The sequence below is a fragment of the Apteryx mantelli genome, chromosome 1 (genome assembly GCF_036417845.1).
Source record: "Apteryx mantelli isolate bAptMan1 chromosome 1, bAptMan1.hap1, whole genome shotgun sequence".
Classification (NCBI taxonomy): domain Eukaryota; kingdom Metazoa; phylum Chordata; class Aves; order Apterygiformes; family Apterygidae; genus Apteryx; species Apteryx mantelli.
Window position 1 is genome coordinate 167353788 of NC_089978.1, and position 19772 is coordinate 167373559.

Consider the following 19772-nt stretch of genomic DNA (forward strand, 5'->3'; position numbering starts at 1 on the left):
TTTAGCATATCACAAGAGCAGGGTATTTTTTAACACTTTGCAGTTCACCTGCAGATGTTTCCTAAGAAAATATTAATTGGTATTGGCACTGTTTACGAGAAAGAGAGAGAAATCCCAGTCTCTCTGAAGTTAGTAACCAAATGGCCAGTGACTTCACTGGGACCAGGATTTCATAACCAGTCATTCACTGAACCATCAGTAATGGTGACAAGGAGTCTAAGAATAGAAGGCACCCAGCATCCTTTCTGTGGAATGGCTCCTGAGCATCATTATCCATGTTAGTAGAGAGGATTCACAGAATCTTCCTGAAAACCCATATGTACCTAGGAATATCTGGCAATTTACACTCAGTTTGGATGACTCACCAACCTTCCCTATTCCTTGAGCTAATACTGTGATGGAGCTCTTGGATCTAGGCATTACCATGCACTTCTTGTATTGCTTTTCCCAAACTGCAGCTCCCCCACCTCCAGGCACCCTGTTTTTACTCTAATGGTTTCTTGCTTTACTTAAGTGACTTCATGGCCCTTCAGCTCCAGTTGCCCTCACCCCAGCATCTGCTCTTTTCAAGCCCAGTCCCAGCTCTCCCTGCAGTTAAAAGCCCTTTTACCTGTTCCTGCAGTTCTTTTGCCGTGCTTTTGATACACTCTCCCTCCCTATACCACTGCTTTCCTACAGCCTGCTTTTACTGTTGACCAAATAGTCCTCTTACTTCCCTGACCCCTCATTTTTTCACAGGAGCTGCTGTGTCAGTGTTTCTCAGTAGAGCAGGTTAGGTGATTTCTGACACAGCTAACCAAGCAGTGACTACTCCAGAGCAGCCCCTAGTCCACTGGAGGAGGTTAGGTAGGCAACGCAGAATCCCTTTTTTTCTTTTTTTGCTGTCTTTGCTGTCTCTAGGTCTGACGGGCACCACCTGTAGCTACATGGATTTGGCTATATGTGACAAAGGAGTTCTGATGAAAGTTCTGTTAAGAAGGAACTGCATTAGTCAAGCCTTGCAGTTATAAGTGTACACACTGCCATTGTGAGATTGTTTATTAAATAAGGAGCTACTGCAGGATATTGTGCAAGCGATTGTAATATTTTTGTACTGTGCCAGGAAAATGGTTCTATTCTAAGGTCGCAGTCAGAACTAAAGCTTCAGAGTAGAGGTTACAAGAATGAATCAGTGATTTAGGAGAGCCAATATGAATTTTGAAAATCACACTGCGGCTTCTTAATAGGCTCTGTGTTTCCAGATAGGTGCCTGGGATAGTTGGAGAGAAAGGGGAGACTATGTTATGAAACTTCTGCTTACAGAAAATAGTAACAGGAAAGCCCTGGCATACGTAAATTAAAGTTATTTTTGCCTTCCATTTGATACTGAAACTGATAAGGAACTCCTGCTATAACAGTGGGTATATATCCTGGTTGTTGTAAGCAAGAGGTAGCAGAAGGTGCAGCTGGAGGAAACGGGCCCTGAAACAGGCTAAACATCCTGGATATTGTTGGCAGGTCTGCATGATTAAAAGCTGCTAATCAAGAAACATGCTCCTTGGATACGGAGTGCACACAGTTTCTGTAAATTTTGGCATGGTCTAGATAAGCCCAGGATAACCAGTCCAACCACATTCTTAAGGGATTGCATCTCTAGCAGGCTGCTTGTGTCTCAGACATACATCTACTCTTCCCAAAATTCAGCTCATGTCTCAATGATCTCTTATAGCACTTTCTGATCCATTCCCAAAAGGGGGTGCCAAAGGAAAGAAAACCCAGCATGCCATATGCTACACTCACAACCACATGAACTATATAACACAAATTAAAGTCTATCAGCTAGCATCCAAGAGAATGAGATATATGTGTAGAAGTTTAAGTGGAAGACAGTTCAATGAAGAAACTAAATGGACATAATGGACCAGTATTTAAGGCCTTTGCAGAATATAGATTGGACTTCATATTCTGACCTATGGAAAACAGGACTAAAGGAAGAAAAACAAGAGTAGGTTATAAGTAGGTGTAAGTTTAAATACTGCAGAAGAGAAAGATGAAACAGGATAAATAATAACAAGAGGGTGCAAATTAGCATACTATTCCTACTCCCTTCCTCAGTTTACACCCACTTAATAATGTTCTTCTCCTGCTACGCCTCACTCCTGGCCCCTTGTCATGTATTACACCATATTTGACTGTCATAGACTAAATGAGCCAAATTCAGAGGTGATGAGTAAAAAGGGGCAAACTACACACCTGTGTACACTAATGTGCATTTTGTGAGTCAGAGTCTGAATCTAAGGAAATACAGCTAAAACTGAATCAGCCAGTCCTCGTGGTGCTCACTTCTGAGTTTAGCTTGTGGGTAACTGATATTATGTATTGACTAGTGTGGAGAAAGTCATGAACAGTGACCTTCATGACTGTCTAATCTGATCCCCTGCATTATATAAGCCATAGTGCATCATCCAGCATTCTTTGTATTGACCCTTCTCTGGCCCTCTGCTTTGTAGAAAAAGATCTGTTCCTGAACAGTCTCTGGTGTGTGGTAATCTTCAAAGAAGACATATACATAAGTAGCAATTCTTCTCACACCTATTGTGACTGTTGTTTGGACATGTAGTTGGAAACATTTTTTAAGTGTGTGACATGGAACAAATCCTGTACTAGATTTAACAGAATAGTATTTATTGCAAATGAAATAAAAACTTCTGTGGGAGGAAATAAACTTGCTTAATTCCCTAACTGTGGTTTAATCTTATCAAAGACCAAGCTGCCATGTCACACTTTGCTAACTGAGAAGTACGATGGTCTTTGGTTAAGACACAGTCCATCTAATGATCCAGCCTCAATTCTTAACATTGACTACTTTGATCTTGGAAAGCTTCTTATATAAAATAATACTTCTCTCCCTCTGTGAGAGGGAATTGTGATTTCTGCATATGCTTTGCTGATAAAGGCCATTTAATTACCTGGGTAGATATTATGCTAATACTTCATATTCTTGTTGATTGTGGTAACAGCTCAGTGTATTGCGCACAGACTTGCTTTCTCCCTCTTTTATCATCAACCACAGGGAATGTCTTATCTGCACTCAAGCAAAACTGAAGTCCACGGTCGACTTAAATCCACAAACTGTGTAGTGGACAATCGCATGGTGGTGAAGATCACTGATTTTGGCTGTCATTCAATTCTACCACCAAGGAAAGGTAAAAACAGTATTCAGCTGGATTCTCCTTCATGCTTTCCAACCCATGACATTTTCTTATTTTCATAATACAGTTGGACCTATTTATATCTTGTACAAAGGACAAGACATACATTACCCCTTTGTTTCATGTAGCATCTGTTATATAAATTACATCTAAAACAATTTTTTAACTTAAATAACACAGTCAGTGAGAAGTATTAGCGGGTGGAGAAAGAAATTAGGCAGTGTAGGTGACAAGAAAAAGAAAGATGAAATTTCAATTTATGTTTGAGAAGACATAGAGATTTCACAGGTGGCTGGACTGCAAGAGGCATTTGCAACATTGAAGGGCCTCATGCAAACAGCTCTTGTAAGCAATAATGGTGAATTTGTGTGAAGGAACAAAAAGGAATAAAGTACCACATGATACTGTCATTGGTCAGATAGTGCAATTTGCATGTGTTACTATACATATTCTCACAGTGCTCTGTAATTTAATTTAAACATTAACACTTGTCACTTTAAACTTCTTTAAAAATCTGTAATGATATCCTTAATGTTTTCTATTCCTTAGATAAAAGTCCAGCAATTTCTGTTCAGTCAGATCAGAATCATTTTCATGGCTTTTTCGCTTTTATCTACTATTCTTGGGATAGTTCTATAAAATTGAGCACTCCTTCCCACTCATTTTCTCCTTCCTACCTGATCTTGAGTGAAAAGACAAGCATATCTGCAGTTATGTCATCTGAATCCGTGTAGTCTGTTTTCGGTATAATAAATACAGCATTGTGCCATAACTGTAGTGTATGATCTGAGAAGAACCTGGGGTTGCATCTGGATTGAGAGAAACTTTTTATATTCAAACACAAATGTGCCCAAGAGTAGCAATGAGAAGATTAAAAAAAAGTGCACAGAATGTAAACGTTCATTCTTCATTTTACAAATTTCATATTTAAATTCATATTATTTTTATATTTTTCTCTTTTTTTGGTTGCACATAAAATAAATGCATTGAGAAACATCCTCAAAATTTCTGGCTACTAGACTTCCTTCCTTGAAGAAAACTTATTGTTTCACAAGAGATCTACCGATTCATTGTGGCTGGATGTTGCAGCCTGATATTATAAGAGTCTTCAGTGTTACTTTCTGTCTGTTATGAAACATCATCCACATGTCATAACAAACTGTCATACCATGGCAATATTCTGGTTTTGAGATACAATGGTGCTCGGTGTACTAGAAATACAGATTAATAATTTCTGGAGAAAGAAAGAGGCTATAAGCAAGTAATATTATGTCCGGCTCAAGAACATTTTGGGATTACTTCAATGGAGTCATGATATTAAGGCCAGTGGGAAATATTACAGTCTTCTCATCTGACGTCTTGCATAAAACAGTCTTTGCACCTGGCACAAGAATTTACGTTTCAGTCATTTTTTAGAGCGCTGTCATTCCTTGGTCTTATACAGATGCATAGGCTATTTCTAAAAAGCCCATGAAAGGTTCCTAAGAAAAGCAAGTTCATTGTCAATAAGCTTAATTGTTCTGGATGTGTGAGGGTCTGCACCTACAGTTGAAATAGTAGGGTCAACAACCCCTAAAAGATTGAAAATTACCACATCAGAGCGTTATCCAGCCTGTATTGATGTCAGCCTCTCAAGAGAACTGCTAATGGAGGAAATAAATAGTACCAGTGGGCTTGGAGTTTGATATGAAAAGAGTAAAAAGGAACTGTTACTATGGCAAATGATGCTCTGAAAAGGGTTGCCCTTTTCAGTTATTTTTCTCTCTTCCTCCTTCACCTCCTCCCCTTTTGTCACTTGGATCTCAGACCTGTGGACGGCTCCTGAGCACCTTCGTCATGCTGATGTGTCTCAGAAGGGTGATGTGTACAGCTATGGGATCATTGCACAAGAAATCATCCTGCGCAGGGAGACCTTCTACACTGGATTCTGCCAGGACATTAAAGGTAAATCCACAATTTTCTCCTCCACTGCAGCTGCCCAGAATGGTGTAGCTGTAACTAACCCATTCTCCACAGTTTTTTGTGAAAGGGACCATCTCTGATAGGTGCTTGAATAACTGCTTCTTTCACTGCGTGGTGAACCAGGAGCTCGTTTGAAGGATCTCATTTCAGGACAATTGTCACTGTTCTTTCTGTAAATAAAGTTTGCATTTATTTTTCTTGCCCTTCCTCCTCCCTCTCCCCCTCTGCCACAGCATTATAGAAGTTAACATTACACAATGCTGCCTAGACCTATTGTAACATTTAAAGGCCACAAGAAAGGTTTTTCTGATTATGAGTTGTGCGCAACATGTAATAATTCACTCATATTTGGCATCAAAAATCAGCAATGTCAACACAGAGCAACAAAGAAAACTCAGCAGCATGACACAAGAGAACAGCTGGCATTTAAAAACTGGCAATTCCGACTTTATTCAAGCCTGTCAAAATTAAGCTAAGACATTTAACTTCTATCAAAAAATCCATCTTCTCCTGTACTGCATCCATTAAATCCCTTTTTGTGACATTGTTTTTGAGTGGCTAACAGCCCTGTCGATCCTGGTTCCCAGAACTCATACATTGTTATATGTTAAAACTGCCATACATGTATGTGGGTTTGGGATTCTCCTAGTGACAGTTACCAACAAGTTTAGATATCACCTTCACCTCTGAGTCATTCTGATAGATCCGCCTCACATTTGTTAAAATATCTAGAGCAGCAGCCAGCCTGTGTAATAGCTCTTCTCCCGAGTAACATTTCAGAAAAACTTCTGGGGTAGGCGCAACATCTTGCATTATCACAAGTCTATGTTCACACTCAGGGTAACATAGTACTTCACATCACCAACTCTTTCATATAAATGTGGATCTAAGAGAGATTAGAGATGCCTCTTCCTCTTCAGCCAAACTCTTCAGGACTCCAGGCTTAAGAGACAGGACTGTATGACAGATGGTTCCTGGAGCTGCATGTGAATAAGATAGGGTACAGAAAATAAAAGTTCTTCTTTTCTTTTTCCTTGGGAGAAGCAGACACAATCCTCATGAATGCAGGGATTTTACAAATATCCCCAAAATGGATGGAAAGGGAAAGAACAATTCTCTTCCTTCCTCATTTTGGCTGGCAAAGGAAATCCATATTAAACTGCATTTTTTTAACTGTTTGCTGATTAGTTACAGGCCCTCTGTGTTGTGTTAATTGTTATTAAGTTAGCCTCAGACACAGTGTTTCTGGGCTCTTCTGAGATGTAGTGATATCCTCACTGCTCTTTGTTTGATCGTGGCTGTCATAGTCACAACCTGGTTCCTTGTTTTAACTTTACATGTCTTAACACTGCATTTTGTCATTTTAGAAAAATTGTCCCTTTCAAATTGTATTAGGTCAGTCCATCCAACTGAAAGGATTTTTAGCACCTCTAGGTGCAGGCTGTCTGTTGCTGGAGATGGCCACACATATCAGCATGTTTAGTAAAACAGCAATGAACCTGTTGGGCCCAAAGGCTGTTTGGTAAGTCTGAACTCAGTGTAACAAAAAAAACAAAAAAACCCCCAAAAAACAAAAACAAACAAAAAAAAGCCCAACCCACCCTGCTTTCCAATCTTCAGTTAAAATTTAAATTTTTTCATTGAATGAGGAGATCATGTACTCCATGAAACCTTTTTCTTAAAAGCATTAGAAGATGTATAGTAGACTAGTAGATGTTTTTTCGTGGCATCATCTAGTTTTGGAAGAGAGTAGCTCAAACTTGGATTGACCATTATTTTGCAAATATCTCAGATAAAAAGGGGGCAAAGGATGTCAAAGTAGAGTCAACAGTAATGGGCAACAAGATGTCCCTGTTGCATGTTAGATTCATTTGTTAAGTCTCTCACAGAAAGTCTTTCAATGCATAGGCTACCAGAAGTTAATCTCTGTAAGTTAGAAGACATCATACTGATATCTCAGCACAACTGATATAACCATTTGGCCAGGACTTCATTGGCAGCAGCAAGGACTGCATTCAAATTTTGGAAGAGTTATTAAAAAAAGCCTGTATCTAGCCTCCATCTATAAACTTGAGAAAATTAAACTCAGCTTTCAGGTAGTTTCAGGTACAGCTTTTCAGGTACTCAGTGAGCTAATGTTCTCAATCTACAAATACGTATTGATTGATTTAACACACAATATTGTTATTAATGAGAGAAAAGTCCCACAAAGAATACAGACATACAGGACTTGATTTCTAATGTATAGCAATAACTAGGTCATAGTCTTGTTCACTGACTCCTCTGTGAGACAGCCATTAGGCCAGCTGCTTGCTCCACTTTCCTGCAGAAATACCTAATGCATAGCTTGAGACTGTGAAATCTTGTCATGTACCAGCACTCAATTCAAACTGTCTCCTTGTGCCACTATTTTCTGCCACTGGCTAATTGCAGTCATTGCTGTTATTTCTGCTCTCGGGTGTATGTGCAGCACGGAAATCTGACACAGTCCTCTTGTGTATAGGAGACTCAAACAGATTGTTATGTCTCTTAGTTCACAGGAGACTCCTAAGCAGTTTTTCATCTCCATAGCATTTGGAGACTGTTAAAAAAAACTCTCTTGCTCTTTCTCTAGCCTGTAACTGGTACAGAAGTACCAATATCTATTTAAAATGACCATGCACCCTGGGCACGCTTAGGCATCCCTAGCTGCTCTAGACTTGTACATACCATCATGATTACAAACCTTCCTCATCTCATTATATGCTTCCATTAACAAAATTGTCTCCCAAACATAATCAGACATTAATAATAAATATGTTTCAGGCTTGTTCACTGATCCCTTTCTGTTTCTCTCTCTTTCTCTTCCCCGATGTCAAAAAGTGCTTCTCTTTATGAACTGCCTCCCTCTGGAACTCTTGGAGTCTGGGGAGGAGGAGAGACATATTTTTACTTTAGCTCTCAGTCAGTTTGCTTAAATTGAGTCCTGCAAACCAAGCCTGCATTCTGATGTGTTCTGAGTCCAGCTAACTCTTAGAGGATGGATTTCATGGTAAGAGTACAAATGAGCTACCAAATGCAATGTTTTAAAATTACGTATATTAATAACCTATTTTTAAAGAAGCTGAACATCTGCAGGATGATTTGAACTGATCAGATGAGAGTTGTAGATCTCCACACATTTGATGAAGTTTCAGTATTATAATGGGCTTCTCACATTGTTTTCTGCCACAGCTATATTTCATGCTGACAGGCACACTGTTAATGCCTAACATTCACTGGGGAAGATGCTATAACCATGTCTACTGTGACCAATAAATACTCATGTACATTCCTATTAATTTTGTTTTCAGAGGCCTTCAAGCCAGTTTGTTTTGATCCTGTGCTTTACATTTAGAAAAGCTCCGAAGTTGAAATCCACATCAAAGATCGATGGAACTGACTTTGAGGCTTCTGTCTGAGCAGTAACTTTTAATATCACCATGGCACACTATTCACCAGGAATGTTCTTCTGATGTTTTTCTGGTTAAAAATTTGCATCTTTTCTCCTTTATTAGAGAAACTTTACAGAGTAGAGAGAGGCAAAGGAGAGAAGCCCTTCCGACCAGACCTGTCACTAGAAACGGTGGGAGAAAGAGAGATGGAAGTAAGTTAATAATTAACTAAAACATTTTCTGGGTGAAGGGCAGAACTCCTGGCCAAACTAGAGCTGGTGATATTGGGAGGATGAAGGCTGCACACGTTTTATGCCAAACGCCTTAAACTCATGAGAAGAAAAGGTGTTCTATAGCTGTTACCAGTGAAGTGAAATACAACGTACAAAAATTATTTCTTCCCTCTTCAGTGTATCCTGTGAAGTGTCTGTTTAGTTTTCTAACCCAGTGATGGTTCAACAACTAATACATACATTAAAAGTAGATCTAGTGTGGATTTGCACATTTCACTAGAGAGGCCTGGGTTATCTCAAAAAAAGCAAACATATCAGACAATGTTCTCACCTGCCTCCACTGGAATTCCCTAAAAGCTACATTCAGTTTGGATGAACCAAAGGAGACCTTAAAATAAAATAAGAACATGTGCTTATTTAGTTTAATGCCATCTTAGGGCTGTGAACAGCTATACCTTAAAGAGGATGTTTCACCGACATATGAAATATTATCAAATTGTGAGGGTTGTATAACTGTGTGTGGGAAAGCAGCAGCTTGACCTGCATATGAAAGGATAGATCAGTCTTCTGATTCAATGTACAATATACTCACAAGTACATTGTGTTGCAATAATTAAAGAAGGACTATCATTATCTTTTGAATGTGCTTTCAAGCAGTGCTTCTGTTTACTAGTCCTTATATTACAATGGCGTGTCTTCTGAAATTTGGTAATAATCCAGTGTGCTAGACTGATATTTTGTCTTTAAATAATGCATGAGAATCACAAGAGATGATATCTCACAGAAACTGGTGGCAGTACAACACATTTCAGAGAGGATTAATATCACCTATCTTTAGACATTTACAAGCTGGATATCTCAGTCCGACCTAGTCTCTCCCCAGGTCCGCTTTACATCTGATGGAGAGAACACTCATCCAGAGTGTTCCATCCATTCTGGCCTATCTTCTGGGGCTATCTTAGACTAAGTTGCCTTTCTCTCTATTGATTCCTAAGGGAACCCAAGGTGACATTTGAACTGATCACCTCATAATCACTGGAAAGAAATGGAAACTTACATGGTGCCATTCTTCCGACCTATTTTGGATATCTTCAAGATGGAATGAATCACACTGCAAATGTGCCTATTCTCTCCACTGATTATAGTTCCTAAGGCTTCTTGCTCAGGTGCAGATGTCTGTGTTGTAGACATCTACATATTGGACAGATGAACCCCATTCTTTTTTTACTGAATCACCAGTTTCTAAAAGATCCCAAACACAGGATATTAAGGGATATGATTACCACAGAATTGACCTCCATGTCAATAACCATATCTGGCACCAGTTGCAGGCCTGGATCAATTTACTTGCCTTTCATTTATGTGTTGCAAATTCAAGTTAAGCTCATGTCACTAGGCACCACAGAGTTAAGTTTAAGATGCTTGCAATGAATGTCCTAACCATAGATTCATAACAGTTAGTCATGCATTTTAATAAGTTGTTGGTCAAGAGTAACCGGAAATTCCATAATGTACTAGTGCTGTTTAGCACCATTATCCTTCTATGCCAATTGCTTGGGCAGACTTTCCTTAATTTCTTTTGTTTGAAGGTGTATATACTAGTGAAAAGCTGCTGGGAGGAAGATCCAGAGAAGAGGCCTGACTTTAAGAAAATTGAGAACACTCTGGCTAAAATATGCAGGTGAGCAGCAGCGGCTATTTGTCAAGATACTCCTAACTCCTCCTAGCTGTTAGGAAGCTCGTGTTTATAATCTGACGTAAATATGATTCAGTCAGTGGAAAAACTGTCTTCACTTAGATCCTTCCTTATCCTTTGATAGAAAAGGAGGCAAGCATGTGCATATGTATATATGTATGTGTGTATATGTGCATCTATGCATGTATTAGCTGAGGACAAGATGATCACCATACCTCAAATTGGTACACTGTGAAGTAGCAAGCTGGATAATTAGAGATGCAAGCCATTCGAGTAATTCACCACCTGTCTTTGGTCAAGAGTTGGACAGTGAGTCATGTTGTCTAAGTTTCAGGAAATGAATGCATGCAAATGTTTAGAGGATGATTAGAAAGTTTGGATTGGGTTGTAGCATAAATGAGTTCAGATGGTCCCAAATTAAGCTGACTAAAAGTGCCGGGTTGTACCTCATCAGAAGAGTTAATTAGAGGGTTTTGTTGGTGCAAAGTTGTGGGATAATAAGAGCCAGAGTTGAAAAAAATCCTATGAGGTTATACAGGCCTTTCACCTAGCCACTGCTGCATTGCCCCTATGGTGTTTGGCCTGAATTAATTATTCAGATATCCAAACAGTGAGTTTTTAGTCACTTCTCTTGGAGAATTGCTCCCTAGTTTTTAAAGCTGTCTTCATGAACCAGTCCCAACAGCACTCGCATCATTTTACACTTTACATGGGCAGAAGGACAACTACACTATCCGTAACTAAACATATCGTACCGCAGCAGGGCAGAAAGAAGTCTTGGTTCAGCTTCTAAGCCTCCATCCTACAGGAGGATGGAGGTTGCCACTTGTAGCAAGGTGTTCTCCTCATAAGGAGGTCTAAGGTGGTATGTTCCTGACATAGAGATTTGTTTAGAGTAAGAGCAGTTTTAAAGTTCATTCATGTACAATATGAATCTGACTCTTACGGTCAGCCTGGCCCCATCTATTTTCAGACTGCTTTGGTGAGCCCGGGCTGCCAAGGCAAACAGGGGTTATGAGTGGCTCATGCTACTGTATGTCTGCTTCCAGCAGTTGTCTACTCCCTACTGTCTGCAGGATCTTGTGAGGGAAACAAACTCAGGGCCTGCTAATTGTTCTGTTGAATTGTTCTGTCTTCCACACAGACAGCCCCAAATTTCCTCAATCCTTCCGGGTCTAATCCCCAGCTCAATGCTAAGTCCAATTTTCTGCCCACCTTCTTTAGCTTTTTCTCAGGATTCAAGCTTGCCAGTTACTTTTTCCAAATGAATGTTCATGGATTACCCAAGGTAACCTGGAGTTGACAATGTTAGCAGGGCTCAGTGATTTTAAGGTGTTTTAAGAATTAGCAGCTCTAGGTGACAATTGTGGGCCACAGGTGTTCAAATCATAAACATAAACCCTCTAAGAACAATGTACTTTAAACAATTTGCATTCTAACTATATGTAAGTCAAACACTGCAAAAGTTTTCTGTTGCTCATTTTTGCCTCTTTCTCAACAATGTGTTTTTATCATTCTTCCCTGTTGGCTCCTGTTATTCCCAGTAACTACCATGGCCAGACCAATGAAAGCTACATGGATACCTTGATCCGGCGTCTACAGCTATATTCCCGGAATCTGGAGCACTTGGTGGAGGAAAGGACGGAGCTATACAAAGCAGAGAGAGACAGAGCAGACAGGCTTAATTTCATGTTACTTCCACGGTTAGTACTGTCCAGCAGGATTTTCACTTGAATTTTATTTACATGTATCATCTAATTCTTGAAGAGTGGGGTTGGAATTAATATTCATCTTGTATTTCTTCAAATGAGAGAATGAAAAGCTACTTCCTCTGTCTTAATTCTCCCAACCTTATGGGCAAAGGGCAAATTTAGGAAGTGCCACCAATTCCCTCTGTACCTCTTCTGCCTCCCTGTACTGACCATTTGAGGACAATGGGTAGCAGACAGAGAAAACATGGCCTTCTTTGCCCAGACAGAACCACAGACTTTCTATAGGCTTTGCATCCTGGTGTGATTTCCCATATAGGCCACTGGTGCTTATCTAGGCAGTCCCTGCCTGAGGCTCCAGTTCAGCTCAGCATTTAAATGTATGGTTAGAATTAAAAAGATTTACTGAACTGGAGCCTTAATTATGACCAAGCTGGAGCTCAAATGAACCAGATGCGATCTACAATTACAGTAGAATGATTTAAGCCAAGGGAAGAAAAATGTCTCAATTAGGGAGCCACTGTAAAGTATCTTCATTCATTCACAAAATGTATTTGCCTGTGATAAGGACATCCTCATTTACCTGTAGTTAAGGTTGCTAATGACAGATGTGTCTTTGTAACATTTGTATCACAACAGACGAGTATTTTCACACTTGTGTGTACCACTCTAAGCCATAAAATTACATGACCTACCTGAATGTTACTGACACTGAAGAATTTTTTTTTGACCAAGACTGGCCAAATCAGTCCTTCTCATTTTATTAGCATCTGTTGATGCTGTATTGATCTGTTCAACAGCATGGTGGTAATTTGAATTATGAAGACTTTTACATAATCATTATAAGTTTTAATAGACAGACAGATAGACTGATTTTAAAACTAGCTTCCTGAGATGGGATCTTGCAAATACCTGGCCCAAACACCTCGCAGACTGAGGTATTACTATACTTATTACCTACTTACACATGTTTTTTTTGGTTACTCAGGTGACACAAGCAGAAAAACTCTGAATACCTCAAGTATCCTGGTGTTTTTTAGAAACTACGTAAATGAGAATCAGATAGCCCCATTTAGAAATGGCGCAGACAGCAGTTCCAACAGCAGGCATTAGCATAAAGAACGCTAGAGTGACACGCTTAGCTGAGACCAGAGGGGGCAAGTCAGGGAGGCAGGACACTTAATCCAAGTGGAATCTGACCAAAATAGCAGCTCAAGCAGCTGTATGCTTCTCAAGGGCACACACATGTACAAAGTGGCATTGTGTTTAACACCCAAACCTGCCAAACCCCCACCAAACAGTCCAGAAAGAAGCTGAGGAAAATGTGTGTCCTCACCATTAGTATGTATAATTTCAGGCAGTGCAAGTCTGTGGCTGAGGCTCGCTGCCTGACCCTAATGTTGGCCCCTAATGTTGTCAGTTACATATAGGACATAGTAAGATCTTAATGCTTCAAGGCTTATACTCCTAGACTGCTTACAATCAAGTAAGACTCTGCAAATTTAGGAGGAGGTAGTCTGAAAGGCTGGTGTGATAGTGAGGTAGACTATTATGTAGCAATGGCAACCTTACTTGAATCTTTTCTGATACTGATGCAAAAACAGAATATTACAATACATCCCATCCCAAGAACTATGAAGTCCTTTGGGCAAAAGGGCAGAGAGACTTCTAGGGGCATGTGTAGGGCCTCCTTTCTCACCAGTTTCCTCCCAGCTTCCAATGTGAGTTTGCTAGGGAGGAAAGAAGAACCTGTCCCTGAAGCCTCCACCCTACCTGGTGAGACCAGGAGACTCCAATGGAGTTTCATGCCAAGATGGTATTGGGACCCCTTATCTTCCTCAATCTCCCCTCATGTACAGGATCCCCTTTTCCAGCACAAAACCTCTCTTTCACTGCCTTCCTGGCAGAACCCAGAGATCTACACTGATCCCGTATGCACAGAGCTCTGTTCTGCTCCAGCACTTTGCTAGGTAGAAGGAGTGTCTCCAGCTGGAGAGCAGGAGGAATACAGCCCAACTTCAGGTTGTGGTTTTGCAGTGCAGCAGAGGGGTTGAGGAGGGTTGGGCCTTATTGGGCCAGACTAGACTAGATGGACGCTGTAGAGTAAGGCACAGGACAAGTATTACTGAAATTGTAGTACTGGTGATGCTAGTAATTTTGGTATTGCATACATTTAGAATAGCAAAACTATCATGGTACTTCGTCACTAGTTTCAAGGGCATTTAAGTAGTCAAGGTGTTGACTTTATGACTCATTAAAAAAAAAGAAAAAGAAATGTTAAGTGTTTGTTCAGTCCAAACCAATTTGGGGGAAAATCTGAAATGTTATGGGTGGATAGGCTATGGGACAAGAAATCCATTTCCTTCCATCCTTTGTTCCCAGGACCCTATTACTATCTCACTGAGACGAAACACGCCATTGTGCAACACCTACATTTTCTGAGTCTCCTTCAGTTATTCCCTTCTAATTTCCCCATGAGAAACAGATTTTTTCCTGGATTTAGACATGCAAAAAAATGAAATTCCATCTGAATGGATACTGAGTGTCATCATATTGAATTTTTGTTCCATAAAATTATCAGACTATGATATCTCATCTGAAATCAGGATGAGGTGATGTAACTATCAGGATGCAATTATTTCTGCACTAGGGAAACAGAAAAAAGTGTCTGTTCTCACTTATTGGGAACAAAAGCGGGAGTAGAATCTAGGGCTACAAGTCAGAAGTCCCAGAATTTCAATTTTAACTTTAGCACAGTTTCCCCATTTCTGACCTTAGCTAAGAAGCTCAGTTGTCCTGTACCTCAGTTTCCTCGTGGCTTTTACTTAACACAATTGGATTTTGTAAGGCTGTTGTGCATTAATTAATATTAGTAAGTGCTTTGAGGTCCCTGGCTAAAAGGCATTATGGACATCTAAAATGCTATTACGGTGGTAGTTTTCAGCAAACTATTTGATATTTCCTACCCAGGAAACAATGATGTGCTTGGGTTGTGTGAGAAAACTCCTTTAATGTAAAACACAGACTATTCATCCATCTTTCTGCCTTCTCTATGCCTGCAGGCCAGTAGTAAAATCTTTGAAGGAAACTGGCCTGGTAGAGCCAGAGCTATTTGAAGAAGTCACTATCTACTTCAGTGACATTGTTGGCTTCACCACACTCTGCAAATACAGCACCCCAATGGAGGTGGTAGATATGCTCAACGATATCTACAAGAACTTTGACCACATTCTTGACCATCATGACGTTTACAAGGTGATTAGCTCCTCACTTTTGCTTAATTAACAATCAGGGGACACAGAAATCAAAACTGGATTATGTGGTGGGTTTGGGAAGAATGTCTCAGCGCTAGCAAAGACAAGCAAAGACAGATACAAACAGGCCAAGATTACCTCATATCAATGCTTGTGTGCCTGCTTATAGCTAATTTTCTATACTAGGTGGTCACAGATTCATTACTTGGAATGCCGTGTACAGTTATGAATGCTCACATACTGAAAAAGGTGTCAGCTACCTTAAATGAAGCAATCTGGCTGGTTAGGAAAGACATGCTTAGTTGTGGACAAGAGGATCTGATAACTTTTTAACTTTTAACTAAATATTTATTTTGCTGTTTATGGAGTTGGCAACTTTTAATTGTGTTTCCACCACAGGTTGAGACCATTGGTGATGCCTACATGGTGGTGAGTGGTTTACCGAAGAGGAATGGCAATCGCCATGCAGTAGACATCTCTATGATGGCTCTGGACATCCTCAGCTTCATGGGATCCTTTGAACTGCGACATCTGCCAGGCCTGCCTGTTTGGATTCGCATTGGAATTCACTCTGGTATACAGTGGTGCTAGATGAGCAATGACAATGTAGTTGCATTGTTCTTGAACTTAACAGAATAGACATCCACGGAAAATCTGGCAGCACATCACACACAACTGCTCTCCTCATGAAGAATCAGGTTGAAAACAATGTTCCTGGGGGAAGGGCAACAGAAGTAAATAAGCCACTGGCTTGCTCCCTTATAGTGGCATAGCCAGTATCCATTCATTCATAGCATAAGCTAGTAACTACGAAGAGCAACTGCCATGGCTCCTGGATTAAGCCAGTTGTAGCCTTCAGAGATCACTCCTCCCTTACCAAAGTGGAGATCAGCTACATCAATACGCTTATCTGGCCATATGAAGCAGGCCTGCGTTCTATGCTTTTTCAGGCAAAAGTTCTGATCAAGCGTATGTGGAAATTCATGTTTTAACTAATCCAATAATTAAAGAATTTTCCTCAAAGGGGAACTACAGATAATTCAACAAGTATTTGGGCAAATTTTATCTTTCATCTTTGCTTGTTTCAAAAATAAAAACCTGAGTAACCACTATCAGATGAGAAACATACAAGTGGAAGCAACTGAGGCACTGGGAAACCCCTTGAGACACCGCTATGAATTCCCTCCATAATGAAGCTTGGTCTTTTTTCCTCCCTCTTCCAAAATCGAGTCAGTAACTATTTTTTTCTGCACAGAAATTGTGTTCAAATAGTGTGCAGCTGTGTCCTCTTCGTGATCCTATTGGATTATGTAAGATGAACAGAGCTAGGCCTGGTTTGGAGTGGAATGGGAGACTGCCAGATACTTTATGTAGTGAGGTAGAGAATACTGCCATTAGTGAGGAACCCAGAACCCCAGCAGGTACTGGCATTGCTCTGCAACAGCAAGTAACACCTTCCAAATAAAGTCTCTTGATCCACCTTTTTCATTCCCTGTATCCCATTTCTAGGTCCATGTGCAGCTGGTGTAGTTGGAATAAAAATGCCTCGTTACTGTTTATTTGGAGATACGGTGAACACAGCTTCACGGATGGAATCCACAGGCTTGCGTAAGAATTTAATTCTATCTATCAGTGTAGCAGGATGGAAGACTATCTGTTTCTGTGATCAAAGTGTTTATTTTCAGCTGAGAACAATTTATTATCAGATCACAGAAGTTTTAAAGATGTAGAAGCCCTGCTCATTTTGACTACCCATTGTTCCACCTCCCTGTTAGGCAATGAAGAATTGTTCCTTGTTCCTGCTTCAGTGCTGGTAACAGGGAGTAAGTAGGCTGGTTGGCTGGCTAAGTTCCTCCGGAAGATATGATACGTACGTGTCTCAGATTTAGTTACATTGTATGAATTGTATATTTTATTTCAACCTAAAATTGTATTACAGCTTTATTGTGTAAATATGCTGATCGTATATTTTAAACTGAAGTAATTACCTCTTCAACTTCACCATTAGGGAACTGTGCCAAGAGCCAGTTTGTCTTCCTTCAGCCTAGTGTCTTTGCATTACTGTTCTCTATATAAGTACCTCTCTATTCTTTTCCCTTTTGGCATTTAAACACTAGAAATACCCATGTCACCTGTATTTCAGATCAATAGCTGTATCAGCTATTCCTATTTAGTGTGCTGCCCTTTCCATAGATACAATCCTATGTAATGGAGTTAGATTTTTGATACAGCGGTATAACTCATTCTCATTTAATTTGACTCTAAGGTTTATGCTGACAACAATTGGAAGAGTTTCTGCCATGCGCAAGTTTTCACATATACTTAATATGATTGTGTGTTACATTTACAACTTGAGGTTTCATTGTTTGTTTATTTATTTATAGCTTTAAGGATTCATGTAAGTGGTTCCACTATTGCCATCCTGAAAAGAACAGGCTGCCGGTTCCAATATGAAACAAGAGGAGAAACATACTTGAAGGTAACCTGTACCATGCACAAGCATGTACACAGAGAAGAGAGATCACTTTAAAAGGAGTATATAGCTGGTAGAACCCCTCAACTTAATTAACAGCTGGACAACAACAGTCACAGATTGGTATCACAGTCTCCAAGTGATTAAAATACTTCCATGAAGACAACATGGTCAATGAAGAACTGTCTGAGGCATAAATTAAGGCAACATAAAGATGTAGAGAATAAATGATGAATATACCATTGGTAACAGGATATTGGGTAGTAATGGTGAATGGGTCTGATGGATGGTAAGCTGAATCTATTGCTAATTTGCTCTTGTTCTGCTATCTGTCTATTTATCTATATATTTATTTCGGTCTATTAAACTTGTCAGATGTCTGTAGTTTATTGCTGAAGACAGGTAGCACAGCTCACCTCTTCCATGGTGTGTTGTCCAGGTCATGGAACAAGGGAGTGAGTGTGCAGTTGCATCCCCCCTATTATTCTTGTTCCTACATCTTATTTTTAACCCTTTGCTGTGAGCATCAGTTACTGAAAACAAGAAGAGTCATATACAGCAATGTGCAATACAGTATCATTTAAGTAAATTAACTATGGAAAACTGTGCTCTAATCCCTAAATTGTGCTTTCTTTTCTTTGTCATACATATTTAGGGCAGAGGAACTGAGGTTACTTACTGGCTGACGGGCACTGAGGACAAGGAATATAATCTCCCAACACCTCCTTCTGTGTAAGATGGTCTTTATATGTGAAAAGAGAAGAGAAATTCCCAATCTTTGCACTTTGGCCTTCACTGTTTCTCCCCAGGCTCTTTTTTTTTTCTTTTTTTGGTAACACTTGGCTTGCTTCCATTAGTTAAAGGCTTTAACAGTGCATGTGCATATAAACACATGTAAATATTCATGACAGCATTAGCTATAGGATGGTGCATGTGCTGAAGGTTATTTGTATGTATAAGCACTTAATAGGTTCATTTCCTTGGAAGGGAAATAAGAGTTAGAGGACAAGCTGTTGATCTAGTATATGCAGAGCATGGGCAAAAAAAAAGAAAATTGTTAATATTCCCAACAACTTTAGTCCTAATTCCAGCTGTGTGTGACACTACAGCAAAAGGATAATTGCAACAGAATGTGCAGCCAGAATGTACAGTGTTATGCCTTTTTGTGGATTTTTAGCAGCAGTGAAGCAGCATTAGCATCTAAATCTGGCCTGCAAAACATGTTGTCTGTGTCTTGCAGAAAACCTGCAAAGCAATTTCTTTGCTTCACTGGGAATGGAGAAGGCTGAATTTCAGAGTCTGCCTTTTAGAATTGTTTGGTGTGTGTGTGGACCAATTAAATGTGTGTGGTTATGTGTCTTTTGGGGGAATCTGCAGGAGGAATGGGACATGCAGGATTTTGAACAATATTCTGCCAGAAGAATTGGGCAAAGTTACTGCAGTATTGTACAGGCATAGTCTTTAAAAAGTGAACAAAAGCTTACTTTCTAACACATAAGAGAGTAGTTACCAGGAAAAAAATGAGAGGTTGATGTCCTGGACCTGAACTATTGTTTTGCATTTGTACTGAACAAAATATAGTAATAGTGGGAGTGTTGTCTTTGAGAAACAATGCAAAACTGAAGTCTCAATGCCTGGTTGTGCTCATTTCATGTGTATTTTGCATGAGTACAGCATTAATAATGGAATTTCCTCACTTTCTAAACTGTTGTGTACATGGCTCTTTATTAAATGAGCACTTGCTGGTACCTACTTAGAAACGACAGTGTTTCAGGACAACTTTAAGCATTTACATTACAAATCGTAGTTTGTCGAATAAATTAGGATCAACTATGGTGAAA

The 19772-nt window shown here is 39.7% G+C and overlaps 1 protein-coding gene across 2 annotated transcripts in view; it reads left to right on the forward strand.

Moving 5' to 3' along the window:
* The window catches only part of GUCY2C (guanylate cyclase 2C), a 45407-nt gene that overhangs the window by 24066 nt on the left and 1569 nt on the right, over positions 1-19772 (forward strand). For both annotated transcript variants that reach the window (XM_013947605.2, XM_067311097.1), the window contains 10 exons: positions 3053-3185; positions 4998-5135; positions 8690-8778; positions 10389-10480; positions 12040-12198; positions 15267-15459; positions 15858-16032; positions 16968-17066; positions 17843-17937; positions 18587-18663. In XM_013947605.2, coding sequence (XP_013803059.1) covers positions 3053-3185; positions 4998-5135; positions 8690-8778; positions 10389-10480; positions 12040-12198; positions 15267-15459; positions 15858-16032; positions 16968-17066; positions 17843-17937; positions 18587-18663 — 1250 coding nt within the window. The remainder of the gene's footprint in view (positions 1-3052; positions 3186-4997; positions 5136-8689; positions 8779-10388; positions 10481-12039; positions 12199-15266; positions 15460-15857; positions 16033-16967; positions 17067-17842; positions 17938-18586; positions 18664-19772) is intronic.